Source organism: Prinia subflava, chromosome 16 (assembly GCF_021018805.1).
Source record: "Prinia subflava isolate CZ2003 ecotype Zambia chromosome 16, Cam_Psub_1.2, whole genome shotgun sequence".
NCBI lineage: Eukaryota > Metazoa > Chordata > Aves > Passeriformes > Cisticolidae > Prinia > Prinia subflava.
This window is the reverse complement of record NC_086262.1, coordinates 10,298,665-10,321,995: the sequence shown is the minus strand read 5'-3', so window position 1 is coordinate 10,321,995 and position 23,331 is coordinate 10,298,665. Positions and strand designations below refer to the sequence as shown.

At 46.4% G+C, this 23,331-nt stretch overlaps 1 protein-coding gene across 2 annotated transcripts in view; it reads left to right on the top strand.

Annotated features, from left to right (window-relative positions):
- Positions 1-1,632: 1,632 nt before the first annotated feature.
- Positions 1,633-23,331, top strand: part of KLHL3 (kelch like family member 3) — a 43,394-nt gene continuing 21,695 nt past the window's right edge. Inside the window, exons 1-4 of one of the 2 annotated variants that reach the window (XM_063413276.1) lie at positions 1,633-1,891; positions 9,290-9,406; positions 12,373-12,479; positions 17,312-17,433. In XM_063413276.1, the coding sequence (XP_063269346.1) occupies positions 1,878-1,891; positions 9,290-9,406; positions 12,373-12,479; positions 17,312-17,433 (360 nt within the window). In that variant the 5' untranslated portion in view covers positions 1,633-1,877. Of the gene's footprint in view, positions 1,892-1,928; positions 2,110-9,289; positions 9,407-12,372; positions 12,480-17,311; positions 17,434-23,331 lie in introns of those variants that run through there. The other variant, XR_010082431.1, reaches the window with a different exon arrangement.

The window sequence follows — 23,331 nt, the reverse complement described above, 5'->3', positions numbered from 1 at the left end:
GGGGCAAAGCATATAAGAAGGTATTGCTGGTTTGGTTCAATTTAGGTGCTTAGTTCCCAGGCTTACTGGAAGTAAATGTAAATTTTTAAGGTGAAAGCCTAATATTTTGCTATTGAAAAACTTTGTGTTAATAAAAATACACAAGCACTTCGCAGCGGTTTCAGGACTTGCTCTTGTATCTGGAATTCTTATGGTTATTGAGGGATTTCCTCAGTGGAAACTGGCTCTAGCCCTCATTTCCAAGGTAAATTCTACTGTTTTCATATAGTTCCTTTTTCTCTGGTTTGTGCTTGTGTCTTGCAGTTTTGCATTTTGTGCATCCACAGTGTAAGACTGGACATGAAGAAAGTACTTGAGGATCTGGATGTTTTAAGCTGATAGTTTAACAGGATTCTCTAGGGAAAATGAAGGAATTTTGCCTGAATTCTGTGTGAGGTTTGACTTCACAGCTTTATCTGTATTTTTTCTGTTCATGGGTAGGCTGCCAAACTGTGTTTAAATAGCAGGACTCTCAATCCCCATGTGTCTTTGATAAAAGTCCTTTAAGTTTCAGGTGTGTTAAGTTTTCTTATCTGAAGAATTAGGGTGATTAGTTAAGATTCTCAAGAAGCTTTTGAACCCCTCCCGTGGAAGGTACAATAGCATCTGTTCAATCATCATTGGTTTTAAAAAGATGTATGAAACTTGGGCTGAGGACATGGCTTGAGGAGAAACATATAAAAATAAGTTAATTTTATTTACAAAAGAGATGAAATTCTGTCTTCCAAGAGAAATCTCTTGATACTTCTAGTTATCTCTTCCTTTTGCACAAGAACATTTTGTGAATGGATGAGTAATGAAGAAGGTTTCTTCATTACTTATCAAATGTTTCTTGTCTTTAATTAACACCTAAGGCCTCACTGGTGCAGAATACAACAAAAGTGTTGAGAATTTTAACTGAAAAAACCTGTCAATAAATTGAGGGGAGAAAAAAGATATATCTAGAGTTCTGTGCATTTGTATCAATTGGAATAAAAATGACAAATGTAATTTAGTTCAGTGCTTTAGGCTAAACAGCACCTGCAGTTGAGAAGGACCCATATTGCCTGTGCAGGGTGTATTTGGCCTGATAGATTGCACAAAGGACAGGAAGGTTTTGATAAATTGGGGAACTGGAGGCAAGATCCCTCATTCTGCGCTGGGAGTGGGGAGACTTGGGAAGGCTGGGACCCTCTCCTTCCTCACCATCACCGCTCCTCTCCTGCGTGCGCGGGCTCCACCTCGGCACTGAGGATGTTCGGCCACTAAACTTTAGTCCGCTCCGTAGATCGCAGGGATTGAAGCAGTTCAGGGCCACACGGAGGGACAGCCCCGGGCAGGGGCCGAGGGCCGGGCCCGGCGCTGCCCGTCCCGGTGCCGCGGGTCCCGCTCCCGCCCCGGGGCTGCCCTGACCTATTTCGCGGCGGGGCCGGGGTGCGGAGGGCGGTGCGGGGCGGTGCCGGCGGGGCTGTGCCGGGGTGCGGAGGGCGGTGCGGGGCGGTGCCGGCGGGGCCGGGGTGCGGAGGGCGGTGCGGGGCGGTGCCGGCGGGGCCGGGGTGCGGAGGGCGGTGCGGGGCGGTGCCGGCGGGGCCGGGGTGCGGAGGGCGGTGCGGGGCGGTGCCGGCGGGGCTGTGCCGGGGTGCGAGGGCGCTCTGGGGCGGCGCTGCCGTTGCCCGGAGACGCTCGCAAGCCCCGCCGGGGAGGGGAGGGGGCTGCGCGGCGGCGGCGGCAGTCGGTGCGGCGGGGCGCGCCCGGCACGCAGCGCTCCGCTCCCGCAGGAAGCGGCCCGCGGCGGGGGCGGCCGCTCGCAGCCATGCCGGGCCCGGGGCGCTGAGCCGGCCCCGCCGCCGCCCCGCACCATGGAGGAGGAGAGGTGGGTACCGCCGCCAGCCTTTGTGTCCGCCCGGAGCGCTGCGGGATGGGGATGCCCTTCCCCGGGGCCGTGCGCAGGAATGCGGGCGCGGGGACCGCGCTGCCCGCCCCGGCAGGAATGAACGCCTCCCGCGGTGGAACCGCCGTGCCGATCGCGATGTTGCAGTGTCATGATGACAGGCGGCTTCGCCCCTCTGCCCGCGCCCAGGCAGCCGAGGGGTCCGTGGGGTGTGTTTCGTGTGTAATTAGGGACGGGAGGGGGCAGGTCGGGAGGTGTTCGCTAAAATGAAGGTGCGGGGCAAGGGGAAAGGGTGCCGGACAGGGGGGTGGGTGGCTGCCCCGCCGGCACGATGTGCTGGGCTTGTGTGTGTGCCGTGCCTGCACCTGGAGCCTCGGGCAGCCGACTCCGGCATTCCCCCCGAGGCAGCCTCGCTGATATTCGCTGCCTCTTTGAGTCACGAGTGAAAACCCGAAAGGTCCGCGCGTCCTTTGGGGCTCGGTTTCGCTGCCGGCGTGTGTGGGAGCCGGGCGCCGTGCGCTGGTAGGGCAGCGCAGGGATCCCGCGGCTCCCTCGCACGGTAGAGACTTTATTTCCTGCCAGGCAGCTATTTTGCCCGAAAACCTGCGTGAAAAGTGTTTACCGAGTCGACCCACTGAACCCATAAAAGATATTCTTGCTGCGCAGGTGGATGCCAGAGAGATGTTCAGTGTTTTGGCTCTGCCCTCATTACTCCCCTCTGGCAGGTGCCTTTTGCACACCAGAAGCTCCTTGTGCTTCTTCAAACTAAACATTAAACTGGTGTAAGTTTTGTACAATATTTTTTTAAGAACAGGATATGCTGAGTGCTTCCTTTTGTGCTGGTGACCTTGCAGGGGGTGGGGGAACAGAGAGGGGGCTTGACCTGCTGGTAGGACTAAATGTCAGGGCTTGACAGGGGTTTTATTTAAATATGATACATTAGAAAATTAAGCTGGAGTCAACCCCCAAATTCTGGAAATTTTTCTTCTGTTGAAGGAAAATATTTGCAGCAGCCTGTAGGAGTTGTTTTCCGAGCTACAAAGGGCAGCTTTCTACCCTTCTGTGACTCAAGGGTTGCAATTGTTTGTGTATTTAATGTGCAAAACCTTTAATCCTGCCACATTTCTCATTGTAGGGCTTCTTCTTCCCTTAATGGTATGAACAGTCACCTCTGAATATCAATCCAAATATTAATTAATTTCAAGTGCCTTGAAATCTTAGTTTGTCATGCTAGGTGCCAGCTCATGGAATGCGATTTCCTTTTTTTTTTCCCCCCTTTATTTGTATAAATGAGCCTGTGTTTGAGGAAGTGGAACAGAGCTGTTTTGATACCTCGGGCTGGGATCATCCTTGGCACAGTTGCTTGTTACTTTTTTTTTGATGGCTACCAGCAATGGTCTTATTTTGACTGGAGGCCTTTTTCTGGGGATACAGTAGTGAAAAAGCTGCTGGGAAAATACCTGGACTGTTTTATCTTATCGTGTTTTTTTCAGACCATCTGTTTTTAGGGCATGAAAGACTATCCCCATCAGCATGTTCTCTGCCTCTGGAAGTGAGGAATGATTACCCAAATTGCTGCTTTCATTTCTAGTTTTCGGGAATAAGGCTGTCCTGAACTGGTTGTGGGCAGTAATGATGTGAGGTTTGACTCCTGGCAGGAAAAACTGGAAATATTCGCCTGCTTTCTGGTTCAAAAGGGCACGGTGTGTGGGGCTGCTCTGGGGCTGCTTTGGCTGCTTGGAGCAAGTCCTGGGAGGAGGTGTTCAGAAATGACCTTGGTGGGCGAGCACTGTGGGCTCAGTCTGTACTTGTTGCTGTGCTTTTGCCCTGCATTTCAACTCAGATCTGTGTTGGGCAGATTGGTCCTCAAATTTTACACTTGGTGACTTTCATTATGGCAGAGTTCCTCCTGGTTTTTAATATTACTGCATTTTCCATTTTCATAGTCGGTGAGGATCCGTGTTGTTGGTGCTCACTTCACCTCTGACTCTGCTCCCAAGGCTGCCCAGACTCAAATATCCTGTTAACTTGCACACCCAGGATGTTCAGTGGTATCATGTGCTCCTGTCATTGCACATGAGCAGGAGCAGCTGGGGGCAAGGGAGGTTTAACCTGAAACATTCACATGTGGCAATAAAATATTTCAGAATCCTGCTTTTCTTTTACTGTGGTGGTAGTAAAATGATGGCTCTTCTATTTTATGGAGAAATTGCATAAGGCTTGCAGTTAGGCATGATACTCTGGTTCTGAATTTGCAATGTGTTTTTGAGTTTGAATAGAAAAAAACCCTCTGGAATGTTAACTTTTTTTAAAAATATTTAAACACCTGTGGTTTTACATTTGAGTGAAAGTTGTCTGTGGTATCTGTTTGAGAAATACAATATTTGCCTTTGAAAGCAAATGGTATTGTCATATTTGTGTTATTTTATGTCGTTTCCATTACTGTCAGCAAAGACTTTTCTTCTCACTAGTTCCCAAAGTCTTCTTTCCCCCTGAGGTCTCCTTTGAATACCCTTTTAGGGATCTGCTGTATGCCAGTTCTGTGTTTTCCTAAGCTAATGTCTCCATGTTGATGTAGGCACTGAAATAAATCAACGAAATAGGAAAATAATATTGCTATTAAAAGAAAAATAATCCTTTCCCATTATGCTGCCTCCCATATGTTTTAATGATAATGCATTTCTCTGAAATCCTCTCAAACCCAGTTCAGTATGTGGATCCCTTCAGTCACAATTTTTTAAATGTCTTTTTATGTACTGAAAGATAAATTCAGAAACTGAGATTTTTATAACTATGCCGTTCCACTGACGTGTTTTCCTTACTGTGTCTGCCTGACTCAAGGAATAAAACTATTGGGTATAATGCATTTATACTGTGATTTGGGGTGTTGATTCTAAACAGAAAATTAGGCCAGTTAAAGTAAAATGATTTTTCATTGTGCTTAGACAAAAACTAATAGTTTGGTCTTCATTGATCTTTGTAGAGCTGTTAAAGTTTTGAAGACTGCTAAATGCTATTGGGCATCTGTCAGGTTTTTAGATCAGAGTGTTTCAAACCTCTCAGAAACTGTAGATTAACATTTTCTGGTGATGATTCCTACGTAGCTCACAAAGAAGCTCCACAGGCTTTGGAAATTTATGGTTAGCAGGCACTTTTAAGTCAGTACAGGGATATGAAGCTGCTGCAGAGGTGCTGGATTGCCCATGCAGGGCACTGAGCCTGGCTGAGTCTTTGGCCAGGCTGAAGCTCTGTGGTGTTAGGGGCCAGCCAGGAGAGCAGAGCTCAGCCTGTGGTGCTCAGGCAGGAGAGGAGAGCAGCCCCCAGAGTCCCCCCAGTGATGAACAGTGGGATGAGGCTGGGCTGGACCTGTCTGGTGTCCTGTCACCTCCCCAGTGTGACAGCCTGGTGGAGGGGACCTCCGTGGTGTTCGTGTTGGGTGAGGAGCTGAGCCTGGAGGCTGTTCTCCAGAAACATGAGCAGAAACTCACCTTCCTGTGCTCTGAAGGAGACTGCATTTGAGATCTGCCCTTCCTTCAGGGTGAACTCCTGGCTCCTACAAAGCCGGAGTTAGAATTGGATTTGGCAGAGCTGGGATTTTTGTTCCTGGGGTTTACCAGCTCTCTGCACGGCAATAATCTTGCCAGGGGACAGTTTATCTCTAAGGAAGGCTTTTATTCTTTCACACAATCTACAAAGACATCTGTAATTACTGCTGGTAACTAAGGCAACCCAACTTTATAGTTGATACATGCGGGCAGCAGAACGGTGGGTTATGGGTTTTTAAAATACCTTTCTGTCAGCTGGGCTGTGGCCATGCTTGGGCAGGAGCTGGGCTGTGAACCCTGCAACCTGAGCCCAGCTCTGCTAGGGGGTCCTGGAGAGGTGTCAACAGGGTGGTGATTAACTTCACTGGCTTAATTGGGGACCCTCAAGTTTGGGTTCATTTGTTCTACTTGGGGACACCATTGAAAGGCCGTGCAGGAGGGGCAGTGGGGTTGGCACTGTCTGAAGCTAAGAGCCTCTCTGCTCATTTTAGGAGCATCCTGCTGTGTCTGTAAAGAGGATGTTCATCTGGCCCAGGGAAATTAAATCATTTGTCCATTCACTCAGTGCACGGCCTCGGATGGCCTAGGAATAGAACAAATTGCTCCTGGCAGCTGGCTCACGAGTCCTGCTGCTGTAGTAGGACATCAGCCTGGCAAACGTGGGGGAAAATGTCCCTGTGGTTGTGGGGTGCAGGGGCTCTAGCATGTCCAGTTGGTTTTGCTGGTATCTTTGATCAAAGGATCCTATTCCTACTTTGTTTTAATCTATTAAAATAACAACAGTGTAAGAAATGTAGTAATTCTCAGCCTTGTGGGGGGACAAATCTCAGAAAAGGCTGGGAAATGTAATGGTTTGGTCTTCTCAGAGGCAGCCTTTGCTTTCTGGCAGGGTGCATTTGCTTGGAGCATTCAGGTTCTTTGCATTTTTATGTTTGAAATGTGTCAGTGATCTCTGAGTGTATGTGCATGGAGGTGTAAAATATCTCTCCCAGATAAAATCATCCTGTCTCCGTTACTGGAACACAATTCTATGGTAGCTGAATCAGTCTTAGAGATGAGTTAAAGACTCTTAGCCATTAATTCTTCAAATCTGTTTTTTTTGATATGAGTCACTTGGAAAAAACTTTAAATAGCATATCTTGATCTTTTCTGAAACAAGTTTTTAACTAGACAATCTGCAGTATTTTCTCATGGTAAGCCTTTGGCAAATTCTGAAATCTACTCCTTTTAATTAAGCTGAGGATGTCTCCTAGGATCTTTTTTAAAAAAATATCTTTCCTGCTTTTTAGGAAGAGCTGACTGATCTTTTTCCAAAATCCTGAAGCAAGTTTTTTTTCTTTTAAAATACACAGACAAACGTTGATGGAACTGAGGCTTTATGAAGGCTTGTTGACCTGACATTTACTTTGGTGTTCAGTGAGACTTGCTGTGTTCTTTGAACTGTATCTTTTCCCAGCAGAAAAGTTTGAACATCTTTGGTCTCTGGCACTGGAGAGCTAATAAATAAATCTCAGCAGTGTGCTTGATCTTATTAAAGAGCCCCATGACTTCTGTGTGCATGGCTTGATTTTGGGTCCGTGAGGCTGCCCAGGGCAGTGTCCTGTGGTGATCCAGCTGTCCTGCCGCAGGAGCAATGGGAGTGGCTCTCCATGATGCTCCCTTTTGGTTTCACTTTCTTTTTAAAAGTTTTTTTTCTTTTTTGTTTACTTTGCGTGCTTCCTGTACGTGTTCCAGCTTTGGAGCCTGAAAGCTCCATGAAGTCACTTGCACTTCCAGAGCCCTTTTCTCCCCTCTTGGCTCAATCATGCCACATGGGCAGGTTTAGCTGTTTGAAAATCAAGGGTTTGTGCTGGGGTGTTGAAAGCTGTGATCAAACTTCACTTGGCCTAAAGTTTCAGTGAGAGCTTTTGATAGACACAGCCCCGAGGCTTAGCTGGATTTGGCTGTGTCCCTGGGGGAAGGAGCTTCCTCACGGGAGTGTGGAGAGCTGGGGAAGAGCTGAGTGCCAGCACAGATGTCCATGAACACCTCTGGCCCTACGTGTGGCACAAAATGAGTTCAGCTTTCTTTAGGGATAGAAAAGCTGTTTGTGTCATTGCCTTGAATACCTAACATTTAACACGAGGTATTCTCCTTTCTGATTTTTCTGCTTTTAATCCAGCTGTGCTAAGATAATTGGATGACAACTGTAATGGAGCCTGGGAAGTTGTGTCCCTCACTGGGATGTGTGCTGGGTAATGCTGTGCTCAGCCTTGTGGCTTCACTTATGACTGAAAATATTTCACTCATTCAGCAAAGTGAAAGAATTGGACTTGGCTGTTTTTTGGCATGAATCTTTGTCTCAGGCACAAAGCTGGAGGCTGCTCAGTATGCAGGCGTGGATTTGAGCTGTGTGCAGCTTGGCTGCTGCTCAGCCTCTTGCTTCTCGAGGAAGGAGAGTGCAGCCCACCAAAGCCTGCTGAGGGGGCAGAGAGATTTGTGTGGTGATGGTGACAGCCCCTGGTCAGGAGCAGGCAATGGGGAGGAGATAATGTTAGCCAGGGCTTCACATTGTCAAGGGGCTGTAAACAGTGAGTGATGTGTTTTTCAAAGGGTGAGTTAATGTGTGTAAGTGCATGTGTATAGATATATATGTGCCTGCATGCACACCTTGACAGAAGCTGATGGGGTGTTCTGGACAGGATCCTTCCACACTTCCCTGCTCTTCTTCAGACATCACCTTCTGGTCACCAGAGCCAGGATGCTGGGTTGTCCTGACTGCTGGTTTAACCCAGTTCAGCCTTTTTTATCATACCAGCCCAACTAAGAAAGGTGGTAGGGAGGAGGGGACAAAGGTGAAGGAGAAGGAGACTGTCCTTTGGAAGGAAAAGCTCTGACAAGGTCTCCAGTCAGGCACATGGGGTGATGGAGTTGCCTCCTGAGTTCTGCCATTCTCTTGGATTTGGCTTTTGACATGCACAGCCTTCCTTGGCTTGTCTGGTTTGCCTTTGCCTGTCAGGGGTTTGAGGGGTGAGCAGAACAGGGACCTGCCTCAAAGTGCTGCTCTTTTCACAGGTGGGAGCCTTTACTCCGAGCTCTTTCACAGGCTTTCAGACCAGGGGACAGAGATATTGACCTGCTGTCAATTGTGTGCAAAGAGCCAACGCTCCAACAAAGCAATGAGGACACGGATGTGCCTTAGGCACCTGTTGGCCTGGTTAAACACAGCACACAGCTGGCTGCCTCTGGTTTGACATTACCTATGGAGCTGGTGGTTCTGCTAGGAAGGTTTAATAATTCATTCCATATGTTTCAGTGGCAATAAACAGACCTATTTCTGAAATGGATAGTGGCTTCAGTAAAGGTTTGAAAGCTGTGCAGGGAGTTTTAATAGCCCTTCTCTACTTACTTCTAGAGAAGATACAAGTGTGGTTGCCTTTTTCAGATGGACATTGAAGGCTAAACTTCTTTTTCTCTGTATGAATGTTAAAAATCCATGGTACTGTTGTCCTTCCCAGTGCTGAAGTCTATTTCTATTCAGTGAGACAATTATGTTCTGGCTTGGATTTCAACTTATACTGCTTTTCTGGCCTGAAGCCTGTAAGACTGGGCTTTGTCCTCAGGTATTTGGCACTTTTTTCTTTTCTTCCCTGCTGGCTGAAATATGTGCTGAGTTGGCTTTCAACATCCATGCAGAAGTAGCTGCATTTTTTGATGTGCTTCATTGGGGGAACCCAAACTGACTGACTTGTGAGTAACTCTGCGCCTAATACCCTGTACTGCAGTTTTAGGATGCTTGTTCTTTTAAGTACCATTGAATCAAACTTTCTACTCCTTTTTTTGTCCCTGTTTTTAGCATTAAGCAGAGTTCCCGTTCCTCTGAGGCAGCTGAAGATGAAAAGGACCAGCGTACAGTGACAGTCAACCCCTCTCACATGAGAAGGGCTTTCAAGGTCATGAATGAATTACGAAGGTACACTTTTGACTTACTGGGCACTCTCTTTGGTTTAGCAGAATTGTGTTTGAGAGATGTAAGAAATAGTCTGTGCCATTTTTATTACAGCTAATGGTTGCATGTAGAGGATTAATCAACAAATAGGAAGGTAAAATACAGTCCTTCTGTGGTGGGCTGCTCTCCTCAGTCTCAGACCTCTGTCTTCCCAAAATCATTATCTGAGCCATAGCCTTCCTTTATAGATGATAATTCATTTAGTCTTTTCCATTACTTACAGCAAATTCAGCTGTAAACTGTGTTCTTTACTGAGATAAGGGTCTGAAACCCAATAATAGAACATTACAGACATTAAGACACCTACACATAATTACAGACCAAAGATTATTAATGTACTGTTCTTAGTCTCTTTAAGTAGCAGCATCACTCAGTCTGGGCTTAGCACTCCAAAGTAAGGGGCAAAAAAAAAAAAAAAAGGCAAGTACTCAGGAAGAATGTCAGCTCTCCTCTTGCAAATTGAAAAATCCTGACACTAGTTAAAAAAGAACACCTTGGTCTTTACACAGCTGTGTGGGTACAGTGAGAACAGAGGCTGAAAAAATACCTGTGAACACAGCCTTGAAAAGTGCTGTCATCACATCAGCAGTGTGGTGGCAGTGGTTCATACTGAGTTGTTTCTTGGTGGCTGTTACCCACAAACCACACAGAAGTTCAGTGAGCATTTCTCTGTCTAGTTCATTAGACTTACTCACCCTTCTAGTTTTAAAAAGAGTTCTTATAGGAAGTATGTGTTGCACACCTGAATGTATGTGCCTCCTGACTGCTGAGGAGATGTGATGAAAGCAGGTAACAGCCTTTGCTCTTCTGCACACTCCAAGTAATCAAAAGATGCTGTAATAGTTACTTACTCTCCATGGATGTTCTTAATACACACCTTTTCTAGTGTGGAGAAGGATTGGAAATATTTCCTTCCACAGACCTGACAGTGATTCTCTGTTGCATAGGAACAAAATGGAAATATTGTAACTATTATATGAAGCAGGGTATGTTGTAAATTTTTTTTTTCTACTTTTAACTGGCATCCTTCTGGTCCTTTCTTTGTACTGAAAGCAAAGGATCTGAAACTAAAGGATTGTGCAGCTATACTCAGAAATCTATTGTGCTACTATTATTCCTTTGTTAATTGAAGCATAGTGGGAATAACTGGAGACAGACAATGTTTCTTTGTGCCTGTGGTTAGGTAGCTTGGGCAATACTGAACAGATAAAGTATAGAAGAATGAAAGCTGCCATTAAGCACCTGTATGGTGTTTTCATCTTCTGGGTACTCTTTTTTTGTTGGCTCCTGTTGCTGGTGTGGAATATACGGTTTTCACATCTCTTCAATGTGCACTGAGCTTGGGATCTGTTAAGCTGTCAGCAATCAGTGTTAATAGATGCCTTGAATAATAGTTTCTCCCTTTACAGGCATCCAGAAATTTCATTCAGAGGGTCTAGAAAAATCATGCTAAGCCTTTAACCTATATACTATATAAAATCATGGAATTGTTTAGGTTGGAAAAGACCTCTAAGATCATTGAGTCCAACCCTTAACCCAGCACTGCCGAGGCCACCACTAAACCCTGTCCCTAAGTGCCACTTAGGCTTTTAGTTTGCAAATGTAGATGAAATCAATTTTATGAGTGGTACTTTAGATTACTGTAGCCCAAAGAGGACTTGAACAGAGCACCTTTTACATAAGCTAAAAGAAATGAGGAAGCTTCCATTAAGAGGCTCTTAAAGAGTTCCCCTCCTTGCCCTTCCCCCTTCCAAACTGGAATGAATGTAGAGTACAGACTGCCAGTTCCTACTTTCTTCCTGTTTTCCAACTATAACCCTCCATTTCAGAGCTGTTTTTTCACATATTTCAGTATGTGGAGAAGATGTAGCTGCTCCATTAGAAGCTCTGTGTATGTTTATTTGATAATGCAGTTTCCTAAAGACTACGTCCAGTGTGGAGATAAGTATTTCCAAAGAGAAGGCAACATCTAGATTTACAGACATTGATCCTTTTTTGGGCTTGACATTTGAAAAGAACACCCTTAGTTTGCATTTGTATGCTTAAGCATCTTAAACCAACTTATTGGGAGGCTGAGCACTTCTTGCTGTCGGCATCTGCGAAGCTCTGTGCAAACATTAACTAATGAATCCTCAAAGGAAATACGTGGGGCGAGTAGAAAAGGTCACTCGTTAATGAAGTGACTTTTCCAAAGCTCTACAATGAGTCAGTGGGGGAGCTTAGAAGGGTTGGGGTTTTTTTTTGGTTTCTGTCTGGAACCCTGTTCTTTATCCCAGTGACTCTTAATCCCAGACTAATTCATGAGGTAAATGAAGTCCTCAAGCCCATGGATAAACTCCAGTGATTGATACCTCCTCTCTGGCAGATGGTTGAGGCAGCCTCTGCACTTACCAGTGCCAGGAATTATTTTTGTGGCCACTTTCTTTAGTGACAAGCATGGAAGGAAGTACAAAAATCACTTATTTTCCACTCCACCTTTTCCCTGTGGAAAGACAAAAGTGGTGCTGGTGTTCCCTTGCCTGGCTATTTCTTGTCTTATAGATCTACTAGAGCCTGGCCCCAAATAGTGCCCAAATCTTTAATAAGCTTTTCTGCACCTTTTCCAGGCCCTGCTTGTTTGAGAAGTGAAGGAGCTGCTTACCCTTTGTTCTTTGGGCAGCATGTATGTCTTGTTTGGTTTCCAGGTTTTTTTTCCCTGGGGAAAGCAGAACCACAGGCAGGGCTGCAGCCTCAGGAGGATTCAGGCTTTGCTTTGTAGGCAAACAGTGTTAGGAACTGAGGGATTAGAGGACCTTCCCCTGGGATTTGACAGAAGCTCAGGTGCTGTGTCTGTTAATGGTGTGTCTTCCACTTTTTCAGGCAGCAGTGATGTAGCTTTTTGCCTGACTGGGAATTCTGACTGATCTTTGTCTCTCCTGGTGTTTTCCCAGCAAGCGGCTCCTGTGTGATGTGGTGATTGTGGCCGAGACCGTGGAGATGGAAGCTCACCGGGTGGTGCTGGCAGCCTGCAGCCCTTATTTTTGTGCCATGTTTACAGGTACTGCTTTTGACACCACACATTGCTCGGGCTGAACAGGCCACTGCAGCCCTCAGGCTGTGTCTCTGCCAGGAGCTGCAGCACAGGCAGGAGAGGGTTTCCTTGGCACAGGAGGGTACAGATGGGTCTGCAGTTTGCTGTACTTGATGGGTGATGCTGCTCATCCTCATCCTCTGGGGTGGTTGTATGGCTGTGGGGTGAGTAGATAGCATGTGGGGCACTGTGAGGTTACTGTGGGGTTTGCCTCACTGCTTTATGGATTAGGATTTTTTTCTTCTAACAAGACCTTGGATCATGAAAACATTATCATCAAACACGTGTTCAGTGCCCTAAATGTTTGTGGTGCACATCAAAGAAGTTGCTGGCACAGGAGTTGTAGTTTCAAGGCTCAGTCCTGCCGATACTGATTTGGCAGTCGCAGATGTTTAATCTCCCATGGCACTTTTTTCTGCTGCCTGAAATAACTCCGTTGTTCTCTTGATCCCAGTGTGTTTTAGCAGCCCAGATTTTTAGGGTGAGTTGCTGCAGTCCAGTGTGTTTTGGTAATGACAGAAAGGAAGAAAAGGAAGAAGAGGACAAAATTCCTGCTCTAATCATCTGATTGCTGGAGCAGGTGCCCTCAAAGGGCAGCAAAAAGAAACCCAAAGAAAGCTGTGTCAATCCTGAAGGAGGGGAGTGAGCTTATTTAAGTCATTCTAGTAAAATTAATGTGGTCAGAAACTCCTTAGCTCCCTTCCTTTTTTTTTTTTTTTTTTGTCCTCATTTCCAGGATAGGAACTGACAAATACAAAGACAATGATTGTACACACCCAGGGAATGGTTGTTACTGTCCCTGAGCTCCAACATAAATGAGGTTCAGGGTTTTTTTCCCTGTTTCATGTTCATTTGCTTGTGGTCTGGGCCTTGTTTCTTCCTTAAAAACCTTGAGATTAGACCCAGTTTAATTCATTTTGCTGGAAGCAGAATGCAGTATTTCTCAGGAAAGAGCTTGACGTTAGTGAAGGTTTTTTCCCTTCTGTAATGGAGGTGGGGAGAAAACCTCAGGTGTAAAACATGGGATGAGATGTGACATTGCCTGTGGTGTCTTTATCAGTGTGGTGAGCTAAGGTGGAGAGCTTTGTGTTTCTGGGGCACTGGTGCTGCACCTGAAGTTGGTACTGGCTGTGGTGGTGAGGCAGAGGAGCAAACCCTGCTCAGAAGCAGCTGTGTGTGAGGGCACCTCGGGCACCACTTGTGATGCTGATGAAGAGTTTAGTAAAGAAAAACTCTTGGAAAAACCCTCTGATCCTTAGAGGTCATCTGAGTGGGAAGGTGATGGTGCAGGGCTGCTCATGTTTCCATGCAGGAATTCTGTGGGCCGTGTAATCCCTCACTCTGAGTTAAACAGTAATCAGCTAACCCGTCATGTGGCTGGCTCCGGAGCTCCCCTGGGCTGGGTGACAGCCTCGGCAGCTGCCTGTCCCCTCCCCCTGACAAGTCCCCTGGGGCAGAGGGTTGGCCAAAGACCAGCTGTCCCTTTGCTTTTAGTCTAGCTGTCCCCAAATTCCAGGGTCTGGATCTCTCTCTTGGGAGGACAGAGCGTGTGATCTCCCTCCAGCTGCGTGGGGGTTCCCCTGCACGGGCACAGTTTAAAATCACAGCTTCAGCACGAGCTGGTTGTTGTAACTTGGTTTTTTTGCACTGCACAGCAGTGATGAAGCCAAGGGCTCCGGTTCAGCTGCTCTGTGGGGTATTTGCAGGAGCTGCTGGTGAATTCCCACTGGAGGAGTCCCCCAGCAGTGGCAGGAGTGAGTGGTGAGTGATCAGTGTGGAGCTGTGAACAGAGGGAACCATGCTGAGACCACTGCTGGCTCTGCAGGCTCTGTCCCTGTCAGGGGCTGACTTTGGAGACATGAAACTTTGCTAATTGAATGACCTTGTGAAGGCCTTGGGGTCTTTCCTGAGCCATCCTGTGTCCTCTGATTAGCCATTCCTCTTTGAAGTATTCATGGAAAGTCTGAAAATGGGTAGGCACATTTTCCATTTGTATCTTCCACAGCTGAAGGAGAGATGGGACCCAGCACTTCCTGAGTGTCCCTTTCCATGCTGGCTTTCTAGAGAATTTTGGATGCTGGTCCTTGTTGGCACTATTCTGTGGGGATGATTTGGGACAGTAATTTCTGTCCATTTAGAAGAAAACACAATCATTTCAGAAAGGGTAACAAATACTTCAGTGACACTGCTAGGACTGCTCCTGTCAGATACCTTAGGAATTTTGGAAGTGCTGAAGGAGGAAGCAGAAACCTCCCTTGTAGGTCTTATGTGCTACTTCAAAGCTCTCACCCTGTGTGTGAGAGGCTGTGGTTTTGTAATCCAATGCACTCATATTCTCCCTCAGCACATCTGTGACCTAGGAAACAGCCAAAGCTGTGGCTGTGCACTGGGAAATTCAATGTGTAGGAGGCAGGGCAGGCTGCTGTGCTGGGTAAATACAGCACCGTGGGATGCTGTAGTTTTGAGTGTAGTTTATCTTGTGACAAAACAGAGCTCTGCTCTCTTCTTGCCCTGATGAGCAGAGGGGAGGGGAAAAGGCACTGCTGGGTGTTGAGTGTGGTGCAGGAAAGGAATGCCTCCATGAGGGGCTGGTGTCTGCACAGGCTGTCCCCTAGAGAGGGTCAGCTCAGAGCCACCCTGCCTGTTTTGCCTGCCTTTGCTCCCTCATAGCTGCTCCCTTGTGTCTACCTGGCTGCACCAGTGCAGGGCCAGGCTCTGTGCAGGGAGAGGATATGTGCAGGGACAGGCTCTGTGCATCCTCTTGGCTGCTGCTGATGTGCACCTACCCCTGCCTTGGCTCCCTTGTGGTGTCCCCAGGTTCTTCCCCATTCCCAGCACAGAGACGTGTCCACCCTGTGACAAGTGGGGGGCTTGGTGACACCGAGCCAGGTCCTGTCTGGGCACAGCAGGTACACACGGAGCAGAGGAAGTGCAGGCTGCTGGAATGCAGGGCTGGCAGCTCGCTGGTGGGCAGAGGAGCCCACACAGCTTTTATTTTTGTTTCTTGTGTCACATGGGTGCCATGACAGACGATGTTATCAGATTGGTCCCTCCAAGCTATTTCTTAATCAATCTCTGGTGTGGCTGAGCCCCTCCCTACACCAAGGGTCCTGCAGGTATCTGCCCTCCCCATGCAGGGGGGTTTGGTGGGTGCTTCTTACAGACACCTCCAGCACCACAGGGCTGATGGGGGCTGGTCATCTCATCACCTTTCATCTTTGGAGATGTTTGGGATTTTTGGGGTGAAGAAGTGTGTGAAGATGACATTTTGTCAATTAAAAAGTCCTACCTGCTTTGAAGGCCTCCCAAATGTAGGTCATTTATCCCTTTGTACTGGTACATTTGTATTCATGGGCTTCTCCGAATAACACTTTATTATTCCATTTTAAAAATTGAATTTGGGGCAAATATTATTTCAGTTCTTGGGACGTTGTTGACTGTTCTAACACTCATAGTCCCACCTCCCTCCTATTATTTGCCTCCTTATTCATGTGAGGAAAGTCAGCAAAGTTCAATTAGCAGGATCCAGGTTTTGCTCAAGCTTGGGCCCTCTTTACATCTGCCTGCGTGCTGTGCACTCACTGTGCCTGGCCACGTCTTGTGGAATGCTGCACGGAGATGTAGGCTGTAATTACTTCTATAGGCTGCAGGAAATATTTTTCCACTTAATCCCACAGCAGTACTGAGTCACCAGATTTCTGAGAGTGGTGATTATTCATGCCCAGGTTTAAGAATTGACATTTCTTCATGCTCTCCTTTGTTTAGCTTTGTTTTTCCACCTATCATTTTCTTTCTGCTGGGGAGTTTGTTCTTTCTTTTCTGTGGAGATCCTGGTGATTAAATCCTGGGTGAGGTCACCGTGTGTGGGGATGCTGGAAGGGCTGTGGGGAGTCCTTTCTCCTCCCCACTGCATGTTTTTGTTCCTCTGATGTGCTCCTGGGTGTGGAGGTGTGCATAAAGCTCTGGGTCTTGAATAGCCTCTTACACAGCTTGTGGGGCTTTACTTGTATATTCAGGGAGGAAATTACTGCTCTAGTTCCACGTGCCTTTGAGTTATGGATTTGGAGAAGGGGTACAGCTTGGATCCAAAGGTGTGAGGTTGGGAAGGTGGGAGATAAGAACTGCATCTTTCTGTGTGGATGCTTTGTACAAGGTGCAAGTGATGGATGGGTTACAGAAGGGTAATTTAGGAGAGAAGCTTGCTGCATGCTGGGTGTAACTGCTGGCCTGTGTGCTTGTTTTCCTGAACAGGTTTCAGCTTCTTTCTAAAGAAAGAGAATAGCACTGCATTACTTTTAATGTATATAAATGTGTAGGGAATACAAAATACCCTAGTGCAGCTGTTGCAACAAACTCATTCTATCCATATGTGTATATATATTAAAAATTAAATATATTTTTAATATATATATATATAAATGTATTTCTCAAAGGACTTTATAAGACACATCCACAGTCTCTTTGAGTCTGTCCCTGTACTGAGACATGAGGGACATATTGGAGGTTTATTTTTAGCTCTTATATTTGTTTGAATGCAGGTGAACCATGGCAGGTTCTTTTCTATCAAGAAATTTAGTTTATTGCATTTATTGGTTTATGTTGTTTTACACCAGTGTCCTCAATGTTGAGGTGTTTTTAGGTGGCATCAGGAGGCTTCTGGCAATCTCACTGGTGGTTCTTCAGTGGTGGGGGACAGTGCCAGGCAGTCTTGCAGTCAGACACCAGGAGAATGTGCTGGATGTGTGGGGAGCAAAGCCCTGAAGACCAAACTATAACTGTCCTTTTGAAATGAATTTCAGGAGACATGTCTGAAAGCAAGGCCAAGAAGATTGAGATAAAAGACGTTGATGGGCAGACCCTGAGGAAGCTGATTGATTACATCTACACCGCTGAGATCGAGGTCACGGAGGAGAACGTGCAGGTGGGTCTGGTGCAGCAGCTCCTCTGGAGAACCAAGGGAAAAGCTTGGAACTCAAAGGCACAGCTTCTTCAGGGGTGAGGGATCTCCTCAGGCTGCAGAAAGTAAAAGGCTGAGCTTGAAAAGAGCCGCTTCCAGCCTCTGTTTAGTCTTGAGGCACTTTAGTGCTTTCCCCACGCTTAAGTCATGTTGCATTTAGCTTTTGTGTGGAGCTCTTATAACAGGAGCAGGCATTTGCCTTCCAAGAAGCTGTGCTGACTTGTGGGTCAGTCTGTCGAAGGTCAGAATAGACTCAAACAAGCAGTGAGTTAAATGTTTTAAGGCCATGGCAGAGGAATGTGGCTGTTAGTTTTTAAATTCTTCTGGGTAGTTTGAGTTGTTTCACAGAGCTTTGAGTGGAATAAATTGTTCAAATGAGGACATTCTTCCTTTTTTGTGTGTGTGCTCTGTCTTGATTTTCTGAGAGGTAAATATTTGTTCAGAAGTGGAAAGAGTAATTAAAAGGCAGCCTTCAAATAAAGCAGGGTACTCAGGAAAAGAGTGTTTTGCAGTGTCACATGGCTGTGGCAGCTGGAAAGCTCTTTCTTTGACTCTGCTTGTCTTTATGGTAAGAAAAAGGCTCTGCACTTAGCCACTGATGGCTGGGAGGGATGCTGAGAGCTTGTGTGTGGACATGCTTTTCAGTTGATCTCTGTTCTTGTTTGCAAGGGGCAGTTTGAGCCTGTTGTCTTCCTCAGTTTGACTTGGACATTGCCAGGGGAGCACGTCTATATGAGTGATGCTGGAGAGAGTTTTGTTGACCTAATTAACATGGCAAAATTAGACTGGTTCTGCCTGAAATGAGGTTCTTGCTGTGAGCTCTTCTGCTCTGATCCCTCAGGCAGAGTGCAGGTTCTTGCTGACCTGTTGCTCTTCCCACAGGAGCTTGGACAAACCCCTGAGCTAGGCTCACTTTGCACCCAACCCTTTGCCATCCTTCATGACCTAAATCTGTGGGGGCCTTTTCTTGCCCCTTCTGCCCTCTGGTTTTACAAGGGTGGCTGTTTGGTGTCTCTCAGCCTGGCAGTGGTCACAGTGCTGGCAGTGTGGAGCCTGGCTGCCCTGCAGTGAGGCTGAGAAGCACCACTGAGACCTTCAGCATGCCCTTATGGAGCTGAACTCAACCCCAGCCGTGGCAGCTTGGCCTGGCTGCCTGCTGTGTGACCCACGCCAGGAGCTGGCTGTGTGACCCACGCCAGGGCCACCAGGAGCTGGCTGTGTGACCCACGCCAGGGCCACCAGGAGCTGGCTGTGTGACCCACGCCAGGGCCACCAGGAGCTGGCACAGCCTCGCGCAGTGGGGACTCCTTGCACCTCTGGGATCTCCATTCCTGGAGGAGAAAGGACATTTACACCAACAGGGCTCAGGCTGGTCGCTGTTTCTGTGGGGAATATGGAGGCTGTATCCACGTGCTTTGTGAGAGGAGTGCTTTCCTTCCTGCTGGGCCTTGGGGGCTCCAGAAGCTCCCACTTGGCACGGGGGGTCCCATCTGCTGAGCCTGCCTGGGATGGGGCTTGGGCAGTGACCCTGCTGCATTCCCAGGGGAGGGTTTGGTGCTCCAGCTCCAGCTGGGTGTGAGCAGTGCTGTGGGAGCTGGAGCAGGATGGAGAGGCAGCTCCGACCTGCCCAGAAGGTCTGTGAAAAGTCCAGGTGTTGCCTTTTCTGAACAACTAGACAGCCATCATTTTTAGTAAAACATAACCAAAGCCTGCCTTCTGTGGCTCAGGGATTACAGGGAGCTAAAGTAGAACATTCTGGCTTTCATCTCTCAGACAGTGAGATAAAAAAATGTAAGTTTTGAATACTAAGTGTTTTTTCTCAATCTAGTAAAGCAGGTCCTTTTATTGCAGCACTTATTTCAATATCCACTCCGTGATTAACTCTTCAGGCTAGAGGTAAATTAATTCATAGGAGCTAAGAAATGAAGCTGATCTATTGCAAGATTAACTGACTAGTTTAAATTTTATAACATGTTTAAAGTGTTCATGCTGAAAATGTTTTATGGAATTCAATATAATTGTGCTATGAAACCAATAGAAAGAGAAATTTCCATCCTGTCTCTGGGTGTTTTGCTCTGAACAAAATGCCACAAACAGGTTAATATTCACCTCCAGCCACAGGAAGAAAAGGTTACAGAAGCGAATATTCTGTGATTTGTTGGAAAGTTTCACATGAAGTGAAGGCTAAAATCAACAAAAATTAACCTCCTTGTAGTCTCTTGTCTGAATTAGCAGCGTCAGTGTTAGAACTGAGTGAGTTTGGTCCCTTGCATAACCACATCCTCCTGCTGCACAGCTTTGGGTCATCCATCCACCCATCTGTCTGCAAGGAGACCTCAGCAGTGCCTGTCTGTGCTGTTTCAGCAATGTTTCTTTGCAGCCCTGCTGGGGAACAGTGAGACTTTCTCTTTTCCCAGCAGGTATCCCCTGGGCTCTCCTATTTCCTTGTCACATGTCCTAATTCAATGGTGCTTTTTAAAAGGAATCCTTCAGAATTTCTCAGTAGCTGGAAGAAGCAATTTCTGGGTACAGGTGCCAGGTAGTGTCAATGTAGAAATTATGAGAAGAAAAAAAGCTGCTCAATGACATCAACTGAGCAGATGCAGCCAAGGTATCAAAACTTGTGACTAAATGAAAAGATACTGTCTTGTCAGTGAGAAAAATAAGAGGGGAGCAGGATAGAAATGAGAAAAAAGATAAACAGCAAAGGTACCATGAAGTACAGAATGAATGTTCCTAAGTGTGTTTGAATGCTGACCAGTGCCTAGGCCCTCACAACAAAAAACCTTTTAACAACTTCTTTTGTTGTTTCTTTTCTAAAAGACCCGTGGGTTTGGTTTTTTTTTTCTTTTTTGCTTTTATAGGCCTGGTATGTGCTCAGGACGTGAGACTCTTTTTCTAAGCACATATTTCTGTAGCTGATTGTGCAATGAAATGACACAGTGTCTTTTGTTTTGTTTTTTATGTAAGGAAAGGTATGTGTACAAGGGCCCAAGCCTGTATGGTCAGTTCCAGTCATCATCTATGTAGTGAGCTCCTGGGGGTGTTCATCCAATTCCTTCTCAAGATTATGTTCCAAATGTGAAGGCAAAGGGGATTTTTAGCTTATTTCTCAGGAAATCAGGGGATTTCCTGAGCCCATGTGGAGGGAATACTGTCTTGTAACCCTGCTGGGGTGCATGGGTGAGAATTACCTCAACAAATGCAATCTTGCTTTATCTACTGGAATTTCATTCTTAGAGTGGGATTTCAAGGCAGTGTAAGTGCAGCAGAAGCAGGGCTCAGGGATGATGGATCATAGAGAAGTTTTATCTGTGAATATGTATTTGGGATTAAGCCTCCCACTTGTTTAGAAGGCATGGAGCAGAGACAGAATTTCTGTCTTTATTGCAGTCGTGTTGTAGTTTCAGGAAAATCAATCCTGGGATTTCTACACCTGCTGCCTTCTGTTGTTCCTACTCTGTTGCATCCCACATTAAGGTTAGTTGTAAATTTTGATATGCATGATATAAAGACCTCATTCATTTGAAGGTGGAGCTTGATACATTTATTTAGAAGGAAGTTGTGTCATGCAGTTTCTGTAAAAGGAAGGAAAACTAAAGTGAGTGTCTCGAGGAACTTCACAGATGCTCAGGTTCTTGGTTTATCTCAATGGAAATCATAAACACACATCAGAGGACAGGGCCTGCTGCTCCCCACATGTGTGGGGTAGCTGGTGCTTTTAACATATCAATTACCTGAATTTTGCAATTAGGTCTTGATTTTGTAGCTGAAGCAGTTGCCTTGCTGCCTGCTTTCCAACTTTCATGTCAAACCTGCCAGCTCAGTGATGGAGAAGCTCTGCATGGGCAGAGCTGAATGAAGGGATTTGGGAGCAGGACCCTCCCTGTCCTAGGCAGTCCAAGGACAACACCTGGACCTCTGGCTCTAGACAGGGAATACAGTCCCTCCTTGGTGTGTCCCAACCAGCCTTACCTATGACACTTCATTACTGGCAGGCAGCCTGAGAAGTGCCCTCCCAATTAAGAAAGTCATTATCATTCAGGTTGTAATGATTCCCTGGAAAAGGTGCTGATTAACCTGATTTCACAATTAAGTTGTTAGGAATGGTGTGCCATGGACCATGTGTGAGGTGTCCTTGTGTACTGCCACAGCTTGAGATGTGGCTCATGCAGAGAACAAAATCTGAAATCAGCTGTCTGGAAGAAGTAGATATTGAACTTGTCAGCTCTGCAGGCATAGTAATTGTCATAAAAAATGTCTCAGGGAAAGAGGAAAAAAGCTTTGCTAAGAGCTGCAATATTTCTGTTTCAGAAGTGCTTCTGCCCCTCAGCTTTTCCTGCACACTTAGGAGTTCACAGCAAGGAGAGAGAGTTCTCTGGCAAGTGTGGTTTTGATGATAAAGGGTTTATAAATGGGTCAGTCCATCTCTCTTCCCTCTGTTCAGTCCAAAAGCTGCAGCTATAGTAGGTGCAAGCCCAGGGTGAGGCAGAGCACCTTTCAGCAATAAATTAGGGCTGTGTTCCTCCCTGGAGCCAAAACTCCTTGCTGTGCATCTCCCTGTGGTGCAGGGGTCCCTGGTCCATTGCAGGGCTGACTCCTCTGGGTTGGGGACCCTTCCTTAAACCTATAGGAAATATTTTAAATTGGCTTGGCCTAGTAGAAAGCTGAGGAAGAACTTGTGGATGTGGCACTAGAGCACTGTGTTGTGCCTGATGCATGTCTACACTTTTTTATTTCACTCTTTAACCAAGGGATGGTGCGTCTGAAGTTGGAGAAGGTAGCTCAGGAGGGAAGTTGCCAGTTGTTCCCCCATTTTCCCTCTCATCTCTACATGTTCTGTCCATCTGCTGCTCCTGACAAGGTTTTTGACTCCGTGATGCTGTCACACCTTCCTCTGTCTGGGCTATTTCACCTCAGGTGGAGCATTTCAGTGGAAGTACAGTTGTTCAGCCCATGTGCTGCCTGGGAGCAGCTGGGCTGTAATAAAGCCTAACTGCCACCCTTGCACTCAAAAGCCACATTACACTAATGTAGTTCTGTCTCCTGTGGAGCAGCTTGTTTAAAACTCTATTTTACCTGCCTTGCAAACACAAAATCCACCTGTTTCTCTGGTCACAGGTTCCCCTGGGCAGGTGTCTGGGAGCTGTCTCCCTGTTTGGGCAGATGTGCAGTCCCAGCTGTGGCCCTGGATGTGCAGCTGAGGCCCACAGCCAGTACTTTCATTTGGCTTCCATTTTGACCAAATTGTCAAAGCTGCTTATGAGATTTAATACATCCCCTGCCTAGGGGAAATGCTCTTTTCCCAGTTTTGCAGAGCAGGAATGATGTGAGTTAACTTTTGGTCAAGGCTACCTGTAAGGCTCTGTCACAGTAGGGAATTAACCCCAGCCTCTGCAGTCCAGCATTAATGAATGAACCTTATATATACAGAGCACTTTTGGCTGAAAGATGTTTCTAGTTTAGAGACATCAAAGGTCTGTGGAAGTAATTGCACAGGCAATGTTGTGTAAAACTTGAAATTTGTGTGGAGTTTGCAGAGCACAGCTGGTGAACTGGATGTTATATGTATATATGTATCTCTAGACAGACACACCATAGATGAGGTTCTGGACATAAATTAAGCAAAGCAGTCAGTCTCAGTAGTAATAGCAGATGATTTTGACATAGTTTCAAAAAATGAGTGGGTTTTGATCTAGAGGCAGGTCTGGTAGAGAAGGCAGCTCACACTAAATCATTCACAGCTATTGGAGTTCAAATATTAAGAGCTAAATCCAGAGCCATGTGAGTAACTTGCCTGGATATTAATGGGGTTGCAGTTTGGTCCTGCTGCATGTTTAGGCAGGGCATTTCCTCTTGTTA